This window comes from Alternaria conjuncta, assembly GCF_024043145.1.
Source record: "Alternaria conjuncta strain BMP 0040 chromosome Unknown scaffold_5, whole genome shotgun sequence".
Taxonomy (NCBI): domain Eukaryota; kingdom Fungi; phylum Ascomycota; class Dothideomycetes; order Pleosporales; family Pleosporaceae; genus Alternaria; species Alternaria conjuncta.
The window spans coordinates 2124117-2141661 of record NW_026250094.1 but is presented as its reverse complement, the minus strand read 5'-3'; the positions used below and the strand labels follow the sequence as shown (position 1 = coordinate 2141661).

The 17545-nt window shown below is 52.7% G+C and overlaps 4 protein-coding genes and 1 non-coding gene across 5 annotated transcripts; 2 read left to right on the top strand and 3 right to left on the bottom strand.

Moving 5' to 3' along the window:
- Positions 1-878: 878 nt before the first annotated feature.
- Positions 879-1711, bottom strand: J4E85_004351 (uncharacterized protein; the record flags this gene model as incomplete). The annotated part of the gene is made up of 2 exons (XM_051468609.1): positions 879-1547; positions 1622-1711. 2 exons carry the CDS (start codon positions 1709-1711, stop codon positions 879-881), a joined length of 759 nt encoding a protein of 252 aa, XP_051328201.1.
- A 2958-nt stretch (positions 1712-4669) lies between these two features.
- Positions 4670-5869, top strand: J4E85_004350 (uncharacterized protein; the record flags this gene model as incomplete). Its single annotated transcript, XM_051468608.1, has 1 exon — positions 4670-5869. One exon carries the CDS (start codon positions 4670-4672, stop codon positions 5867-5869), a length of 1200 nt encoding a protein of 399 aa, XP_051328200.1.
- Positions 5870-9295: 3426 nt separating this feature from the next.
- J4E85_004349 (uncharacterized protein) lies at positions 9296-11339 on the bottom strand (the record flags this gene model as incomplete). Its single annotated transcript, XM_051468607.1, has 2 exons — positions 9296-9886; positions 9936-11339. 2 exons carry the CDS (start codon positions 11337-11339, stop codon positions 9296-9298), a joined length of 1995 nt encoding a protein of 664 aa, XP_051328199.1.
- Positions 11340-13122: 1783 nt separating this feature from the next.
- On the bottom strand, positions 13123-13206 carry J4E85_004348. Its single transcript has one exon. It is a non-coding gene; the product is annotated as a tRNA-Thr (tRNA).
- Positions 13207-14149: 943 nt separating this feature from the next.
- Positions 14150-15727, top strand: J4E85_004347 (uncharacterized protein; the record flags this gene model as incomplete). Its single annotated transcript, XM_051468606.1, has 1 exon — positions 14150-15727. One exon carries the CDS (start codon positions 14150-14152, stop codon positions 15725-15727), a length of 1578 nt encoding a protein of 525 aa, XP_051328198.1.
- Positions 15728-17545: the final 1818 nt, after the last annotated feature.

Below are 17545 nucleotides of genomic sequence, written 5' to 3'. Positions count from 1 at the left end.
CCGGAGCCCTGACTACGCGTTTGGAGTAACCTAGGAGCGGATCATTGGTGCATCGCGCCCTATCAATTCTCCGACGGGCTTGTCTTGCTGACTCTATAGTGGATGTCCTGCTTGGTGTAAGAGCGAGTCAGCTTGGCTACTCTTTCTGTTCCTTCATTGACGTGTGCCTCTTCACTACCATGCTGGGCAATACTGTTGGCGGGACGGGAGTTCGACTAGAGACGGCGACCTGTGGCAGACGGCGCTGCGAGTGCGCCACCGATGCTGTCACAATTAGTTCATTCGAGATACACGGATCGGTCGATTTGCTCGGTACCTGAGCGTGGCTGGGAACAGTCGCAAATCTTACATCGTTCAAAACTGGCTTCAGAGCACACCTCACGCCCTGTTCAGCGTCCTTCATGAACTTGTGCAACGGAAGTAAGCTTGCGGTCGCTCAACCCTCATCCGTCAGACTAGCGACAGCAAACACGCCGAAGATATACACAGTGCACAACGTATACGTCGCACACAAGTCGAATGAGTGTCGACGTAACACATGCTACATGCGAGGCTCACGATTATTCCACCGCTCTGTGCGACGCCGTTTCCGTGGAACATTGCAGAGATGAGAAACGTCAAGAATAGAAAGTCGTTGTTCCAACCGGCCATGCATATAGTTTTCCTAGTGAAGCTCTATGCGGTCAGCTTACAATACCGCCGGAATTGACAATCCCAAGCCTGAAACTGTAAGCGTCTATAACCCCGAGAACGCATGTTCCTCTACGAACAAGACATTCCCCTCAGTCACAATAGACTCTTCGGTACTTCTCAGCACAAAGTACTTTCTGCACTTTAACATGCCCAGTCCAACCCTGCCCAACTAACCACACCCTCCCCTACACAGAAGACCCCCCATCAATCGAAATATTCTGCCCCGTAATACTCCTACTAAGCGCCAGCACCCTAACCTGCTCCGCACAATCATCCACCGTCGCCAACCTCTTCAACTTAGTATTCTGTATCGCCGCCTCCCTTTTCTTCTCCGGAAACTTGAGTCCCCACTCCGTAAGCAACATACCAGGACTAATACTATTCACCCTTATCCTCGGCGCAAGAATAACAGCCAAGCTCTTCGCAAGATGTATCTGCGCCGCTTTCGTAACAGCATACGGCACGCTGCTCCCGCTGGGCTTAACTCCCGCTACACTTGCTGTGGAGATGAATGTGCCTTCGGTTGAGGCTAAGGCGTCTTTCGCGGCGTAGGCGAGCCACATGTGTGTTTTTACGTTCATGGTGAAGCATTTGTCCCAGTCTTCGTCGTTTATCTGCTGTTCGATGTCGGTGAAGGTGGTCATGCGGGTCCAGCCGGCGTTTGAGACGACGACGTCTAGGCGGCCCATTGTTGAGATGGTTTCTTTGACGAGGTTTTGGACGGAGGGCTTGGAGGACATGTCGGCTTGGATGAGGTGGAAACGGGGGGTGCATGAGGAGGAGGGGCCGGGGATGGTGGAGAGCTCTTTCATGAGGGTGGCGGCTCGGTCGGAGTTTGAGGAGTAGTTTATTACCTGGGTATGTTAGTTACTGTACTTGGTCGCCGTATATGCTGGACATGTGACGGTAGGTAGGTTTGTATGCATACTACACGGAAGTCTGGTGCGAATACGCGTGCTATCTGCGCGCCCAGACCTGCTGAGCTGGCGGTGATGAGTGCGACTTTCGTGGTCGCCATTGTGAATTCTTGTGAGTATGAGAAGACGATAGTAGAGTAGGATGATGCTATACAGCGGAGAGCAACTGCTCCATATGTATCACCGCGGGGTGGACGCGGGGTTCCGCCATTGGATGCGGGTGCGGAACCATTCCGATGTGGACCCCTCCACCTCTCTTTGTTCTCCAATGTCTTCCGCTTTACTTCTTCATCTCAGCGCAAATATGGATGACACCCTGCCATCACGATCGATGCTTGTCATAAGTCCTGCAAGCTTCTCCTCTCATTGAGAGCTACTGCATCCTATTCATGGGAATCCAAGCGGCTCAAACACCTGAACGAAGCTCGTCATCGCATCACACCGAGTCAATCATCGAGAGAACGCACACCCCACCCTTTTCGCTCTCAACTCATCTCTCGTATTCCGCATCTCGGCATCACCCTTCCCCACAAGCTCCGAAGGACCAAGTTCGTGAATCCGATATCCTCCTGGATGATATCGTTCGTCGCCTGGGACGACACCCCCAACTAGTCGCAGTAGCAAAGCGTTTGGACCCCACCTCTTCATGAACGACGGCTTGACGTACCACGGCCTGTCAATATATTGACCAGCATTGGCGCGACCAGTGCGCTCGTCGATTTCTGTGAACCAGTCCGGGCGTAGGAAAGACGGACGGGGGAGGAAGAAGTTTCGGAGTAAAAACTTGCGAATCTCGACCAATGTTTCTAGACCTTGGTAGTAGACGGCGGGGGGTTTTGGTATGCTTGGAGATGATCAGTATCGTGCATTCATCAAGTAAGAGCTCCATCTTCAACTTACTTCATCGCTTTCCGCAAGCGCGGCTCGAGTAACATGTGTGCCACGGTAAAGCTGAAAGGCTTGAGAGCGGAAGGTACGTTGAACAAGGCGACATCGAAAGTACCACGACCCAGCGTCGCGTTCGTATCAGCAGGCACCATATTTTGAGCCTCATATGCCAGACTCCATGCTTCTACCTCTTGGAGCCAATGGAGTCCGTCGCACCATCCTTGGTTCGCTGAAGGTAGTGTCTCGTATGATATCTTCATCGCCTCACCCATATCCTTCCAGTAAACACCCATAGCGCATCTCTCGAAGTCCGTTACAGTTCGCCACTCGTACCTGGCAGTCCACCTGATAGGTTCAAGAACGAAGAGGCTGAGTGTATACAACATATCGTCATTCGATATCTTCCCGGCTTTGATATATCGAGCATGAAGGTAGTTCATACGCGCTATGCCGCTGATGGCGCGTTCTGAATCAGGTTTGTTGATAATCGCCTCGGTCATGATAGTAGCTGTATCAGCAGCTCGTTTCGATGCTGTTTCCGGGCAAGATAGTTGTCCTGTTGCGACCAGCAGTTTTGAGATACTGGGTATGCCATAGGTTTTGAAGAGGGCGAAGAATGTGGAAGTTTGGAACACGACTGGAAACTCGAGTTCAGCGAGAGAAACGTGTACTGAATGCGCATCTTTAACAGTCATGCGACTCCATGAAGAGCGATCGGGGTACTGGGTTGTTTGTCAGCCTTGCGGAATTGGAAGCATTGATAGTATTGCTTTTACATTCAAGCGGTGAGTGAGGCCATCGCGACGCCTATACCGGAGAGTGCGAACGAGAAGCCAGTAGGCACTGACGACGCTGAGTATCCAGAAACTCAGACTTGATGGAAGGCGCAGCGTATCTGTGTGACTTGATGATGTCGAGTTCGTGGTTTGAGCTGTGTAGATTTCCGACATTGCAGCCAGGTTCTGTGGATCAAAGCCAGACGCGGCTGAGTTTGAGGAAGCTGAGGTTGACATTGCAAATGATGTTCAGCCGTACTTAACTAAGTACGGTAGCGGTTGGTGCACTTGTGGGCGGAGGCTGAGGCACAGTTGCGCTAAGCTAGCCTAGGTAAAGTGGCACGCCGTGCGTTCCCACTGTGCGTCCTCAGGGTCCGTCCGCGGACTGCGATTGCATCATGTACGACGGCAATTGTCTTCCGTAGAACACAAAACCTTCGAATATCCACGCTCAGCCGCTGCGATTAGAGGTGTTGACTCGTTCCTATCCTGTGACTCAATTCACCCTCCGTTTCGTCAATCATATCTAGAACGCGACATGCGTTGTCTAGATCTCGATTTTCGTTCATAGTAATGCCTTCCGTACCTAAATATCCTTCTTAGTCCTCGCCAGGACATCTTTTTTTTTCCCCGCGCCTCACACGTAGGGAAGGTGAGATGTGGCGGCTGACTACAACCTCGCAAGGGTCGACATTTCGTTCCTTCCAATAAGTGGACCTTCCAAGAAGGATACCGAGATTCCCAGCATTATCTGTCGTCCTCAGTTCTGTCCTCTATCTCGACACCCGCATAGTACCCTGCTTCAATTACGATCTCATTCGGAGACGAGTTCCCGGTACACGAGGAACGTTTGTTCCGCGGCCACCAACGAACAGTCTAGATCGCAGGCTACCAGCGATAGCGCGCCCATCAAGCCATCGGGTCTGAGCGCATAAACCAAACACAATTACAGATAAATCTACGCCCCATCTCACCGGTTTTGCTCAGCTCATCGATCCGTCCTGGTCTATTGGACGCATCATTCGCGGGGTGCAGTGAAGGACGATCAGGCTGACCAACGGGATCATCGAAGCCACAAGGCTGAGAATGCTGTCGAACTGACAACTCATGAGTGCATACAGACCCCGCGTCTTATAATAAGTGACAGCGCATGTGTTTTGAGCCTCATTTTGGGAGAAGTTGTCGTGATGGGTTAAAGAGGGAGGTTTGGTCTGACTTCTCGAAAGTATCAGCAGGCGTCCTTCGGTGTTAGCACAATATGTCTGTTAGCGATAACTCTACCTTGGACGTGTCGCACGACAATGATGGTCTGGGCGGATATGCGTATGGTACGGGAGACTTAGCAGTCAGTCCTGAAGAGGTCTCGTAAGTTACATATCACCACCGAGTCTCAGTATGGCGTTGACAGTGTCGCACAGCCCCTATGCAACAACGCAGATGGTCTCACTGGAAGTGGGACCAGAAGCGACCCGCTTCCTCGTCCACGACAGTGTCTTGAGCCGTAGCGAGGTTCTTGCCGCAAAGTCCTATCCATTGGCCTTTGTCAAGCAATCCGTGCTTCTCCCAGAGCTAGATCTGAACACAGCACACACTTTGGTACACTACTTGTATACCGGCAAGTACCAGAGCCTCAACACATTGGCATCATCCGACAAAGTCATACCCGAAGTCTACAAGCTCGGTGCCGGTGTATACTGCGCTGCCGCTCGTTACAAGCTACCAGGTCTTGCTGAGCTTGCCCAGAACAAGCTGAAGTCCCTCGACGAAGAGATGAGCATCTTCGATATCCTTACCGTAGCGAGAGACCACGCATTTCCCTTGCTACCAGAAGATGATCTATGGTATCCGAGCTATGTTGAACAGTCGCTCAACAATGCCATGGCGGACGACCCAGAGCCGTTCCGCAAGCCGGACTTCATTACGACGGTGGAGGGGAACAGCAGGCTTCTACAGCTCGTCTGGAAGACTGTGATGAGCAACTACGCCCGAGCGCCTGCGACGCCAGTCGTCAGTAACGAAGAAGCTTCCACTCCCACGGCTGAGGTCATGCCGGAGCTGCACGAGCCGGTTAGTGGGGGAGATGTTGTTCCTACGATTGCGCCACCCAGGGATGAAGCCGTAGAAGAAACCATTACGAAACCGGTACCAGTATCTGTTCAAAAGGACAATGTTGCTGAGGCCCCAATTGTAAACGACGCCATAGTCTCGAAGCCCACTGAAGAAGTCCCTACGAAGCTTGAAGAGCCCCAACCAGTCGAAAAGCCAGCAACACTCGAGCCCTTCACGGACGAGCTGGACTTCAAGTCCTCAAAGACGTACCAGCAGATGGGCATCAGGAAGCCAGAGCAACCCGACGCTAGAGCCTCCGTTCCGAGCGAGCCCAAAGTACCAGTTCATGTACGTTCGGACTCGGTGATGCAAGTCGAGCAGCCCTTGGTAACCACCACTGATGGAGAGACAAAAACCGATGGTGTTGCGCAAGCGGAAGATGAGCGAGCAATTGCTGATCTAGACGAGTTGGAAGCCCTTGGAGCGCAAGGAAAGAAGAAGAATAAGAAGAGGGGTAAGAAGTCAAAGTCGACTACTGTCGAGTAGGATCGTGAGGCGCGGATATTTGTTGTCGTAAAGCAGACTTACATAGCTGGAGTTAGCAAGCTTGGATACACACCCACTCGAAGTTTGTATTGCCTTAGATCTCGCCCGATCTTGTTTCTTTTCCTGATGTAGCTGACAGCGTGTTTGTTGAATGTGTTTCACATATGAGGTGACGCGGTTAGCAAAGACCCGGGGACCTGTCCTGCGTCATCGGGTTAGCCAGAACGCAGGGCCCCAAGCGCGCTAAAACGGCCCCACCCTTCTCCCCACCTTCCTCCAGATGTCCGTCCTCAACGCGATCGCACCGGGCCACCAAATCTTCGCTCGCATACTTCATGTCTCATCCAAGCCTTAACGCACATGTGGAAGGCCTCTGACTGCTGAAAACGGAGCTTGGCTGAACATGTTGGCCCACAAGGCTCGGCAAGCGGCACAACAAGTTCTTCAGCCTTGCTGGCATCACGCGCTATACGGCAACAGGGTGAGGGTCTCACATACACGAAGGTAAGATGTGCGACTCACAGTATAATTGTTTTTCAGAAGATACGCACATCACAACTAACGTCTAAGAATGTCTTTGAAGAAGGAAAACCGATCATCACCGTCCCGCGCTTCACCGCACTCCAATTGACAGCGACCTGTTGTAAGAGCTTGAACTGACGCAACATATCGTATAGTCCGTCACTACTCAGGCTCTACCCTTCGCCAACTCAGGTGTTCTGCATCGTCACCGGGACCCCCCATTGATCCGACTTGAAGATCGTGATAACCCAGGTCCACGTCTCATCCGGATAATCGATGTATATGTATTCTGCTGGTCTCGCCGAACGTCTGCCATGGCGACCCAGCCGGATGTCGTTGACCTAATTCGGACCACAGCAAGCTCTTCATCTGTACGCCATTAGAAGCCGCCAGAGGGAAACACGGTTATTGAACGTACCAGTTACAAGTAATCTCCGCCACCTCGATACTGTCAAAAGACTGGGTCTCTCCAGACGGTGCTTGCATATCAGGCCTATGGCGGACAGCATCACCATGACGAACAAGGTGACAACAGCGAAAATAGCCTCTTTGGTCCATGACTGCTTTGCATGTATGATATCTGTTGATGGTGCCACTGGACGAAGTCAGCATCTCGAGAGCCTACTGGACATTGGCACATTCGTAGAGTCGGCGAAGCCAGGATGTTTAACGGAACACGTGGGCTCAATGAGAGGAAACTATATGCACTTACTTTCTATCCTATTCCAAGAGAATGGAAAAAAGTGTGCCTACTTTTGGCCAGTGGGAGCGAGGCGAGAGGAGAGGTTTTCTTTGTGTAATTTGTTGTATGAGCTCGATAACATCAAACGGAGGTGTGGTGAGAAGGCCGGACGGGGTTGAGGGTTGGTCTTGGCAACAGTCAATAAGTTGCAAAAGATTGACGAAATATTTGACCGAGGCAGTAAGCCAGTAATCGACGCTGAGGTTCGCTAGACAGTCTGCTAGGCAATTGCGACGTATTCGAAGTTGTTCGCACTTAGAACGATCGAGTGTCTGTCAAAGTGAAAAGGTATGTGATATTCGAGAGGTGTGATCTGATTGGTCTAGGTCGGCTGAAAGGTGCTGCTTAACCTTGGAAGGAAGTGACGGCGACGTCGGGCTGCGCCTGCTTTTGAGACGAGCCTCTGTCGGTGCTGACCACCTTGGAAGCGTAGTTTGAGCCCCCTGTCGGCGCCATGCATGCACTACCGCAGCCCAAGGGACCCCGGCTATTGGCATGCTTCAAGGTTCTTGATTGGTGGATGTAGAGCGCTCGCGTGTTGTACATCATGTCTCATTGGCTCCAACACAGGCTGGCGTTCAGAGACATGCGGGCACCGGTTACGCTAAGTTGCTTGAGGATCGATAGTGTGGCTGTGGATTATTACGCAAACCAAGTAGAGCCGACGTGCGAGAACGTCAGGTCGATGCAACGGTGAGAGGGCAGGCGCAGACGGGCTTGGTCTGTCCTTTTCACTGATCGTTAACATCCCTTTCTGGGTTGCTGAGCTTTAGCTAGCCTGGTCAGACACGCGCCTCACGCAACTTGCGGTAGTGGTAACAGATGTGAGTGTACGGGAGGATGTCACGGTGGGCACTTCCGAATCGTTGCAGCTTGCATAATCCACACAAGCTGTAAGCACTCTTGTGAGGGTCGGGACAAGTGGCATATATATGGCAAGGCTGAGGGGTCTCGGTGTGTAACGTGCAGACCTAGCCACGTCATGATCTCAACTCATGCGAGAGGCCCAATGTCAATCTTGCTCCAGTGATGTGGCTTAAAAGAGGACTGGCCTCTGTTGCCTTCACATCGCTATTGGGCTATTCAAGTGACTGCTTCCTAAGTTTACGCACGATTGAAGGCTCATTGTATCCGAATCCTCCATTACACGTTCCTCCTCTTTTCTCAATGTATGCATCACTCAACTCTACGAGTATGTCCACTAGCTCGCTAGATATCAGTTCTTCTTCCTGTTATACTCTGACCCTTCGTCGATGCAATGCTTGCTTGCTGATGCTTTACCTTCCATTCTATCGCGGGGTGTTCGGTCGCGCCACAATAGCCAAATGATGGTACAGTCGGGACGCAACATTGTTAGCTTTCATGTGGCAAAGATATGCAACAACGAACACACCCCGTATGTACAGAGTCTTATGATCTCGACTGCGATCTACTGTTGTATCACAAGCGTTGAGAAGACTCCGTACTTTCATATCGTCGGTACCAAAGAGCGGCACAGTACTTACTCGCATATGGCTGTCAATGGAGATCCAGTATGCAGTCGGGATATTGGCCCTACCAGAAATACAACATAAGCGGGGAGGAAGCTTTTATATACTCATTTCATTCCCTATCCAAATATTCATTCTCAAAGAATCCCATACCTCGCCCTACCCTCAGCGACCCGGCACTTGCAAGCAGTAGAGTAAACTCATATTGCACCAGGCGCTCAAGAGGCAAATGGAAACAAGGTATATGCCATGGCTCAAACCAGCCCATCCGGAACCTTCCCAGCGGACAGGTAACTATTCAACTTCCATATATAAAAAAATATCCTCAAGACATTATCGACTAAAGTATCTCGCCTCGCCTGCTCCGGTGACCAGCCTCGATAAGTGAGATTGGGGACGGTTGATGCGAGGCTACAGGGGGTATAAGCATCGAAAAGCAAAGAGGTCTAGTAGTGGCTGGCCTTCTACTGCATATCTGCAGTGGATGGAAGCCACTAAAGAGAATCGAAGCCAAGCGAAGGGAACAGGGTAAACAACGAATTCACAAGGAACCGCGTACCGCTAGTTGGAAAGGTTTCACAAAAGGAAATAGCGAAAAAATGATAATCAAAGATCAAGAAACCGCTCAAACGTTCCTCATAAAAGCACCAGTCTAGAATCAAACGTTCTTGTTTACATAGCCATACCAGGGACCGGCTTCCGGGCGGGGATAGGAACAGGTCCGTTGGGGGTGATGGCGTTGGGATTCATGGGACTGGGACCGGGTGCTGGACCTCGTCGTGGGTTACCGGCCTGGCTCGCAGAGTTGGATCGTGGACGCCCGCCCATTTGGGGTGGGGGTGCCATCTGGGGTCCGCCGCCGTAGGGGCCGGGGGACATGGAGCGGGGTGGGCCGGCGTAGGGCGCGTTGCTGTTGGAGCGGCCACGGGGAGGTCCTTGTTGGGGAGCGTTGCTGTTGGATCGCATGCGTGGGCCTTGTTGCATTTGCGGGGATGGCATCTGCTGGGGCGACATCTGGCGAGGGGACATTTGACGGGGACCGGGGCTGCCTTGGGGCATGTTGGGAGAGTTCATGCCGGGCGATTGGGGACGTTGCTGAGGACCGCCCGGACCCATGGCTGGGCGGATGGGTGGGCCGCGCATGTTACCTGGTGGTGGGGGACCGTTGCGAGGAGGGCCGTTACGAGGCTTGACAGGGTGCTTGGAGAGACATGTGCGGGGAACGACACCTTGCTGCGAGCGGTCCATACGGATGCAGAGAGCCTGAAATCAATTAGTTGTGGTGTCAAGTACAGAGAATTATCGAACTTACCCATCCATCGTCGTACTCGTGGAGCATGCGGACCAGCTGACCAGCGTGGAGATCGAGTTCATCTTGCATGGAAGGCTTGAAGTCAAGTTGAACACGGTGAACGTTGTTAGGACCAGGACCCATGGCAGGGCTCTGGGGACGACCACCAGCCATAGCGCCAGCAACAGGAAGAGGACCAGCGGGAGCTGGGCCGGGGGACGCAGGGATGTCTTCGGTCCAGGCCGGGCTCGGGGGAACACTTCCGTTGTTGGCGGCGACAGTTGGCGGGAGAGGAAGTTCAGAGGTAGGAGGAGGGATTGTAGACATGGCAACAGCATTAGAATCAGCGGTAGCGATAGCTGGAGCTGGGTTGGCGAAATCAGAGCTGGGCTTGGAAGAGTGCATTGCGGAGGCCATGGGAGAAGCATTGGGAGGCGAGTCGGGGATGGAAGCTTGCTGAGTATCGACCGCAGCGTTGTTGCCGAAGGGGTTCGCTGATGGAGGGCCAGATTGCGCCTCAGGATCCTTGAATGGGTCGGCAGCGGGAGCGTTGGCGGCACCACGTCGCTCCCAGGCGCTGGTAGGACGTTCAGCGGATGCTGAAGGCGAGAGGTTACGGTTCTGAGATTGAGCAGCAGCACCACCGGCGGCAGCAGCGACATTGAGCAGGTTTCCTCCACTCTTTCGCTGCTCGTTGAATGCTGGGTCGAATTGGGTGACTGGGCGCAGGCTGAGACGGGGGGCAGTTGAGGCGGTACGAGCAGAACGGATGCTGCCTGCCGGAGCAGCACCAGCGATGATTTGAGGAGGCGGTGGTGCAGGTGCGTTGTACATCTCAGTCTTCTCGTTCTGAGCAGCAGCGGCGGCCATTTGCTTCTTCTTGCGACGGTACAGGAGCAAGATACCAGTGAGAATGGCACACAAGACCAGGAGTATACCCAGGGCAAGACCTGCCTTCGCACCGGTGGACATGCCTTCCTCAGAGTCTGCCGCGGCGGCTGAAGAAGAGGATGCGGTAGCCGAAATGGTCGCGGCGGTGGCAGATGCGAGGCCTGCGATCGACGAGGCGGGGCTGGGCGTTGGGGACTTGGTCGCTACCATAAGGGTAGAGGCAGGCTTGAGCGGGCTCTTCGCAGTTGAGGTCTCCTCCACGATTAGGTCATCGTCGTCCTGGGTAGATGACGGCTTCCTGGCGGTTGTGGTTGGCTTTTCGGGCTTGGCAGTCTCCTCCGGCTCGTCCTCTTCCTCAGTAGTCGTCTCGCGAGCGCGTGTAGCAGGTGCAGGCAGAGCGATTCCTGGATTCTTAGTCGGCTCCGGTTGTCCATCCTCTCCTACAGTCACGGCGACGACCGCTGTGACAATTTCGACGGGGCCGTCGTCGCGTTGCCGTCGCACAAGATGCGCTCCGGCGTGTTGGTGGGCCATGGCGTGCATTGTGGCGTATCAAAAGGTCGGTTGGGGGATTGATAGATTATGTTTTATGATGTTTATGGTTCTCGGGAGAACTCCGCCGTCAACTCTACTGGAACCAGCTATTGCGTTCGAGGTTCCGTTTGGTGCGTGATTACGTAGTCGCACAGTCTAGGATTTCTCGATCGAAGTCGGCTCGTTGTAAGGAATGTGGTGCTCGATGGGCGCACGGGGGTGGATGTCGTGTATTGGGTGAACTAGGCACTAGACAGAAAAGAGTGTAACTATGGTTATGTGGTAAAGAGTGAAATGCGACAGGTAGCGCTTGATGAAAGAAGGACAAGACGACAACCTGGCCGCAGGAGTACGTGATGTCGTGAGAGGAATTAGAGAGGCGGCGTGGAGGTGAAGGAGCGTCGGCGCAGGACGCGGCAGAGACCAGGAAACAAACGGCAGAGCGCCAACCAAGCTCGAAACGCCCGCGTGCCTGGCAAGGCCGAACCGTGAGAGCTGATCCGTGCAGCCGTACATCTTGCCGTGATGCGCGTTAGCCTGAGGTTAGGTCCAGGTACCCGTGAATGGTGATTGGGCCTCCCATCTAATTTCCTGGGGGCGTTAGGCGCTCGAGCTATTTTCTGCCTCAGCCTCGCGTTGGTTCGCAGATGGCGGTGCACTCCCCCTTATCGAGGGTGACTATCGGCGCGTTTGATATGGCGACATGGGCTTGGGGAGCTAGATGTCATCATAGTTATTGTGTGGTGGCCGATGCGCATTGTTCGCATGTGCTCTCGCGGCGTACGACCGCTCCATCCAATATAGCTCATCGACGCGCCCAGTCAGCGTAAGCAGATCGAAAGAGCAGCGATATAGCGACCCAAGGAATATCCTGCACATCCGGTAATTACCTGCAGATGGCAGATGCAAGCCTGGGTGCCTCGTGCATAGAGGTTGCTTTCCTCGGCCGGTATCCGTCGAGTCGCAATTTCGCTGCTCATCAAAGCTGCATAACAACACGGCAGAGCCCGGTCGATGACAGCATGCCTACGCTAGGCGGTTGTATGTTTGCGACGATGATTTCAGGTCGCGTGCTCTTCGCATCGTGTCGAAGCGTCTTTAGAGCTTCAGGGCGAAGGAGAGTGGCAAAAGTAATTCGCAGTGGAAATTGTGAGGTGTGCAGGTGGCATTAACAACAACGAAAGACCTTTATTGCGCAGTATCGGTTGTTGAAGACACGGTATGCCCGTTTTCTGTGTTTATCGTGGATTCCACGGTTATCGTCAGATGTGTTTGGATATATCTTTTCGCGCATCGTATAGCTGTGGTTTCCAGCTGGACGCATTGTATGATCGTGCAAAATAATCCATTGAATTGCCGCTTTCAAGCGGAGTGATTTCTGTGCACAGTTGCCAAAGGGTGTTGTACTATAATGATCGGGCCAAAGTCTCCATCTCTTTTCCACGGTCGAGGCAATGAGAAGCAGTCCTTCAGTGGTGGCCCCCAAAAAGCATATGTGACGGGGATGGTACCCGATGTTACCCCTGGAAAGACAAAATGGAAGAAAAGCTGTGCTACATGAGCATGAACTGCACGTTCGTCTCTGGCGCACTGTCAGCACCTCGTTAACAAAAAGAAATGCCTGCTGCCAGGATGAGCTTTCGCAGGATTTGGCCCACGGTCACAAGTTTAACTTTCCTCCACAACCACATCGACGCGAGCAAAAAGGATGCTACCGCGTCGACGACGACGGTAAGAGATGTGCCTGCTACCAGAATTGAACCTTCACGGCACGTCAGCGCCCTGTCCTCGGTGCGACTCGAATGGGTGTACTTACTGGCGACCTCGTCATTACTAGTGACGCGCTCTACCACTGAGCTAAGCAGGCGGGTTTTGGTGTTGTTTGATGATGACTAAGACAAAAATGCCACTTATGTAGTTGGAATAAATGTACGGGACAACAGGTCGATGTGTTGTACAGTAGGAGAGAGCAATTGTTGGAGTAATTAGTCGTGTTCTCCACATAGGTGGGCTCGTGGATACGGGGTTTCGATGCGGCGGTCGAACTAGCGCGGCGGCGGCCGAAATAGCCCCAGAGGAATACCACGGTCGTGGAGAGTGATATGCGAAACACGGAATACACATCAGTTTGACTGGAGTAGATGGTGCGAACGCATATAGACGTTCTGGTGAGGCGTTTGGCATGTGAAGCCTGCAGCTGGTGGGGACAGAGCCTCCAGAGAACCGGAGCTTGGGCGCAAATAAGTGGGGCGCGCTAAACGATGCGCTATCGGCGTGCAGTCACCGATTCCATAGCTTCTTCGCATTCTGTCTTTTCAGAATCCCGCATCATGCATTCGACGTCGATAACGCCATTTCAGGACCACTGAAGAACATCCATCGCAATCGCGGCTTCATCTTGTGTAGTCGTGGACCCAAAACCTGCTGCACCGCGCCTTCCTCGAACTGCTGTTCAAGCTTTCACTCAGGGTCCGCGCACATTTGGTCGATCAAATCTTCTTTTGATGGCCAGCGCTGCTCCCATTCAGAACAGGCCATACCGCTCACACAAAGTACCGGCCTGTACGCGATGTCGTTCGCGCAAAATCCGATGTCACATCGACATTCCCGGAGAGCCATGTCTGTCATGCCGAGAAAGACGTCTCAAGTGCCAGTATGTCGAAAGTTCAACGACCAGCTCTCCTACAGAAGAGGGCCCAGACCGACGGCCCTCCAAGCGGCGACGGCACAGCGAGCCTGAGGAAGGTCCTTCTCGGCCTCGCTCAGCACCCATCTTGCATAAAACCAACAACAATCCTTCCGCATCCATCATGCTTGCGCCGCATTTCGCTGAAGATATAGACATCTTCAATCGACATATCTCGCAACATCGAAAAGCAGAGGGTGAGGTTGAGTCTTCCAACTACCAGACGCTTCTGCATGATGCGAAAGATCCGGTGGTGTACCTCACAGTCCCAAGGTTTCGCACTGGTCTACCACCCAACAGCGGCTGCGGGAGAGAACAGCTGGAGATCGTGGAGCAGATCATGGGGCCATTCAAACGAGAAGTGGTCGAGCTGTATTTCAACCACATCCACTACCATTTCCCCATCCTGGATGAGGAGATGTGTGAGATGCTGCGGACAGGGCAATACGGCAGAGTACCAAACAATTTGATGTGTGTCATCTACGCACTTGCATCGCCGCATTGGGCCAAATCAGATACCCTAAAGATGCACCCCAAACCAAACTCATACTACGTCTGGAACAAGGCCATCTCAGCTACTCTGGAGGACTTCCTTAGCCCCGGGATGTCCACTATACAAGCGGCTGTCCTGGATCAGATTGGACGGCCTTCAGTCTCCATTATCGGCAATATTACTCTTTGCGGCCGGACAGTATCTTTGGCCCAAACCTTTGGGCTGCATAGAGATCCATCGAAGTGGAACATTACGGAAAATGAGAAGTCCGTCCGGATGCGACTGTGGTGGTGCGTTCTCATCACGGACCAGTGGTCTAGTGTCGCGTATGGCGCACCGCCCTACGTCTCAAAAGGCTACTACGACGTACCGCGACCGACTGTCAGCTCACTCATTGGCACCAAGGCAACCTCGCAGCAGAAGCAGACTACAACCTGCTTTATACATCTATGTTCTCTGACGGAGCTGCTAGCCGAAATCTTACCCTTCGTTTACCAGATCAGTCCGGATCGAATACAACTCGCCCGGGAGATCGATCGCTTCAAGCACGAGCTAGACGATCTGGAATCACAGCTACCGGAATGGCTCCCTCTCCCAAATCGTCCGGGTACACCTATGCTATGGCTCTCTTTCCTCTCGATCAGGCTCGTGCTCGCCCGTCTCATCTTCCGCGCTGCTGTTCTTGATGGAGATGGTAGTATAGGGCGAAGTCGGATGAATCAGTTGCGCATCGCATCATCGGCAGTCCTCGACTTCATCTTGACCATGGGCGAGACCCAGTTTCTAGACTTTTGGCTACCCTATGCGACTCATCTCCTGGTACATGCAATCACCGTGTCGCTTCGCTGCACTGTCGAGACTCAAGATCCTGAGATACGGAACGCATGCGTCTCGCGCCTCGAGCGCGTTATTGCGCACATTCAGCATGCGCGAGATAACTACGATTGGGATCTCGCCAACTATTGTTTGGAGCGCTGCGCTGATCCTGTGTCGAAGATCGCATCGCTGAACGCACGAGAAGCGCCACAGCCATCGGAGACGGAGCTTACCAGCGTTGCGCCTAATGGAAATGGGATCGACGTACCAGTGATGCCTAATTTTGACGATGCGACATTCTTGTTGTCTGATATACTGGATCCAAACGCATTTGATTTCTCCTGGGATGCGCTGTGGGATACGCCGTCCGGGATGACCAATTTCTCGTTATAGAATGTTTGTGTTTCGTCATCCCTACTGCTTCCAGCGAATCAACTTCGTTATACATGATGACAAGTATGAAGAACACCTCTCATGCACGTGCATAAACCTGCATACAGTACCCCGCCTTGAATGCCTCGCCTCACGGCCGCTGCTGTGCCTCATTCTCTCGATCTGCACGCACTCACACCACTTTCTCGCAATTCGGCCATCGGCCCCATACACCAAGAAACCGCGGTTACCTGTGTACAAACGTAAAGATTAGAACCAGAATGGTCCCTGTCGCAGAAGTCGAGAAAGCCAATCCCGAACGTGGAGCGTACCGATCATCTGACGGACGACCCGACTGTCAAATCTGTAGCACGATACTCCTGTTCGCCTACGAGACCGACACCCGCAAGGAACTTACCTTGGGCACAGCAAAAGATCTCCTTCAAAGCCAATGTTCCCACGTGGCACTATTCAAAGATTGGTTGCACAGGCTTCTTACCGATATTCCAGCTCGTGAAACGTCTCTCCTGACGATCGATACGAGCTACGGACGTGGCTGGTTTTCTTTCTTGTTGTCAAGTTCGCAAGGGGAAGACCTTGGGTTACTCTGCGATCTCACGGTACCTGATCATCCAGGATCAATGCGAGTGGTAGATCCTCAATGGGTCGACGTGGGCTTACTGAAGCAGTGGATAAAAGCATGCACCGTAACTCACGGAGTTCGATGCAGGCGGTCATCTTGGCTTAGTCACCTAGGGACTGTAAGGCCCAAATACCTTGTCGATACATTTGAAATGTGTATTGTTGAGGGTGAGAGTATGGGAGCAGGATACATTGCATTGAGTTACCAATGGGGCCAGACTAAGACGATTCGAAACACGACTGCGATTCGCGAAAGACTCTTCAAGCCGTCTTCCCTTTCAGACTGGGATCTAGCTCGTCACATTCCACAAACAATTAACGATGCTTTCGTCGTTGTTAAATTGCTTGGCTATAGGTACCTCTGGGTGGATGCTCTGTGTGTGGTGAGCACCTACATTTACTGCTTGGTTCGAAGCGAACAGCATTTGACATGACATTAGATACAAGACGATCACGTCGAGCTTGCCGGTGAAGTGTCTAGAATGCACCGCATCTATCACTCTGCCGACTTCACCATCGTCGCTGCAGACGGATCTGACGCGAACTATGGGCTACGCGGACTCAAAGGCCTGACAGCCTCACGGAATCATTCTCAGGTGCCTACGCAGCTTTCCGAGTCCGAGTGGGCGGCAATACCCCATCCTTCGAGAGGGTATTGGCAATCTCAAGTCCCGAACACATATCACACCAGAGCATGGACATTTCAAGAGTATGCCTTCTCAATGCGGAAACTAGTCTTCGTAGACGATGCTGTTCAGTGGAGTTGTGACCATGGTCAGATGCGCGAAGATCGGATGAAACAGCTACCACCGAACGAAAACTCCCGAACTCTTACAATTCATCGACTGCTTGCAACTGAGATGCCAACGCTCTATGCACTCGGCAATCTAGTCAGTGCCTATAATTCCCGTCACCTGACTTTCCCAGAAGACGCACTGTCTGCGTTTGCTGGCACGCAGAGCCTGCTCGAGCAGTTCTACCAGCCTGGTCTTCTCTACGGACTTCCCGAATTTTGGTTCGATCTTGCATTGTATTGGATACCTAACGGCAATTTGGTACGTCGCAAAATTCCACGCTCAAGATGCTCTACTGGAACATCTTTGCGCTTACCGAGTTGGTCCTGGATCGGCTGGACCGGCAGGATACGCTTTCCTGATGATGAAATCTACGAAAAGGGCTACTGGCAGAAACGCTTTA